The sequence below is a fragment of the Aplysia californica genome, unplaced genomic scaffold (genome assembly GCF_000002075.1).
Source record: "Aplysia californica isolate F4 #8 unplaced genomic scaffold, AplCal3.0 scaffold00412, whole genome shotgun sequence".
Taxonomy (NCBI): Eukaryota; Metazoa; Mollusca; class Gastropoda; order Aplysiida; family Aplysiidae; genus Aplysia; species Aplysia californica.
The window spans coordinates 571,592-572,626 of record NW_004797682.1 but is presented as its reverse complement, the minus strand read 5'-3'; the positions used below and the strand labels follow the sequence as shown (position 1 = coordinate 572,626).

General features: G+C 42.6%; 1 protein-coding gene across 1 annotated transcript in view; it reads left to right on the top strand.

Annotated features, from left to right (window-relative positions):
• Positions 1-863: 863 nt before the first annotated feature.
• LOC101846671 (tryptophan 2,3-dioxygenase) overlaps positions 864-1,035 on the top strand; it is a 14,190-nt gene continuing 14,018 nt past the window's right edge. The window contains exon 1 of the mRNA XM_035971292.1: positions 864-947. Within this exon, the coding sequence (XP_035827185.1) occupies positions 864-947 (84 nt within the window). The remainder of the gene's footprint in view (positions 948-1,035) is intronic.

Below are 1,035 nucleotides of genomic sequence, written 5' to 3'. Positions count from 1 at the left end.
GACCAAAGAATCTAACATCCATTTCCGATTGGACCAAGCCAAATCGGTAGGGAGACTTACTCCCCCCCCCAGCAACAACAAAAAAACAAAACAACAACAGACAAACAAAAAATAACAACCCAAGTTTAAGAACATTCAATCAGGGATTCGAACCAACACCATCCTTTCTGTAGAACAGCGACAGAGAATGAAAACGTACATAAAATATAACGCTCAATTTTTCTTAAAAAGGCAGCCAGGGAATTAAGAAAATTAAGACAGTCGAATCCTGACACTGGCCCAGGCCAAACAAAGTGCTCTGTTTGAGGAAAATTCTTCTTAAAAATAGCCATTGAAGGTCACAAGCGAAGCCATAGGAAGGTTTAATCAACTAACCATGTTTATGTATGTGTATAGGCAGATAAGCTCACCGATTTATGAAAGGGAAAGCTCTGCTTTGACGCGATGTGGCACTTTGTAATCATTATACAAGTTGCCTTCTATTATTTCTATTTCTTTTCTCTGTCACGTATAATTTCTATCATCATCATCCGGTGCCTTGCCCACTGGCGTGGGCGATCGTGGACCTCCACTTCACTCTGTCTTGCGTTGCAGCAATTGTGTCTGTTGTTCTTGCTGCACCTAGCCATGTTGTCAACTTGTCCAGTATCTTTTCCCTCTGTCTACCTCTGCCTCCCTTTCCATCAAACTTGCCTGTTGTTACAATATTCTGCAATGCGTCTTTCCGCGTTGTGTGTCTGAAGAAATTTGCCTGTCGCTTTCTTATATTCGTCATAAACAATTTGCTTCTACAATTTGCTTCAACCAAAACTTCTTCATTTGTTTTTCTAGATGTCCATGGGATAATTTCTATACATATCTACATGTCTCTCTCCCCAGCGTATGAGCTGTGGTTCAAGCAAATCCTGCACGAAATTGACTCAGTGCGAGAGATGTTCATGCTGCCAGTGAGTGAGAAAGACGCACACGCGCGCGCGTGCTCACACACATGCGCACACACACGCACACACACACACACACACACACACACACACA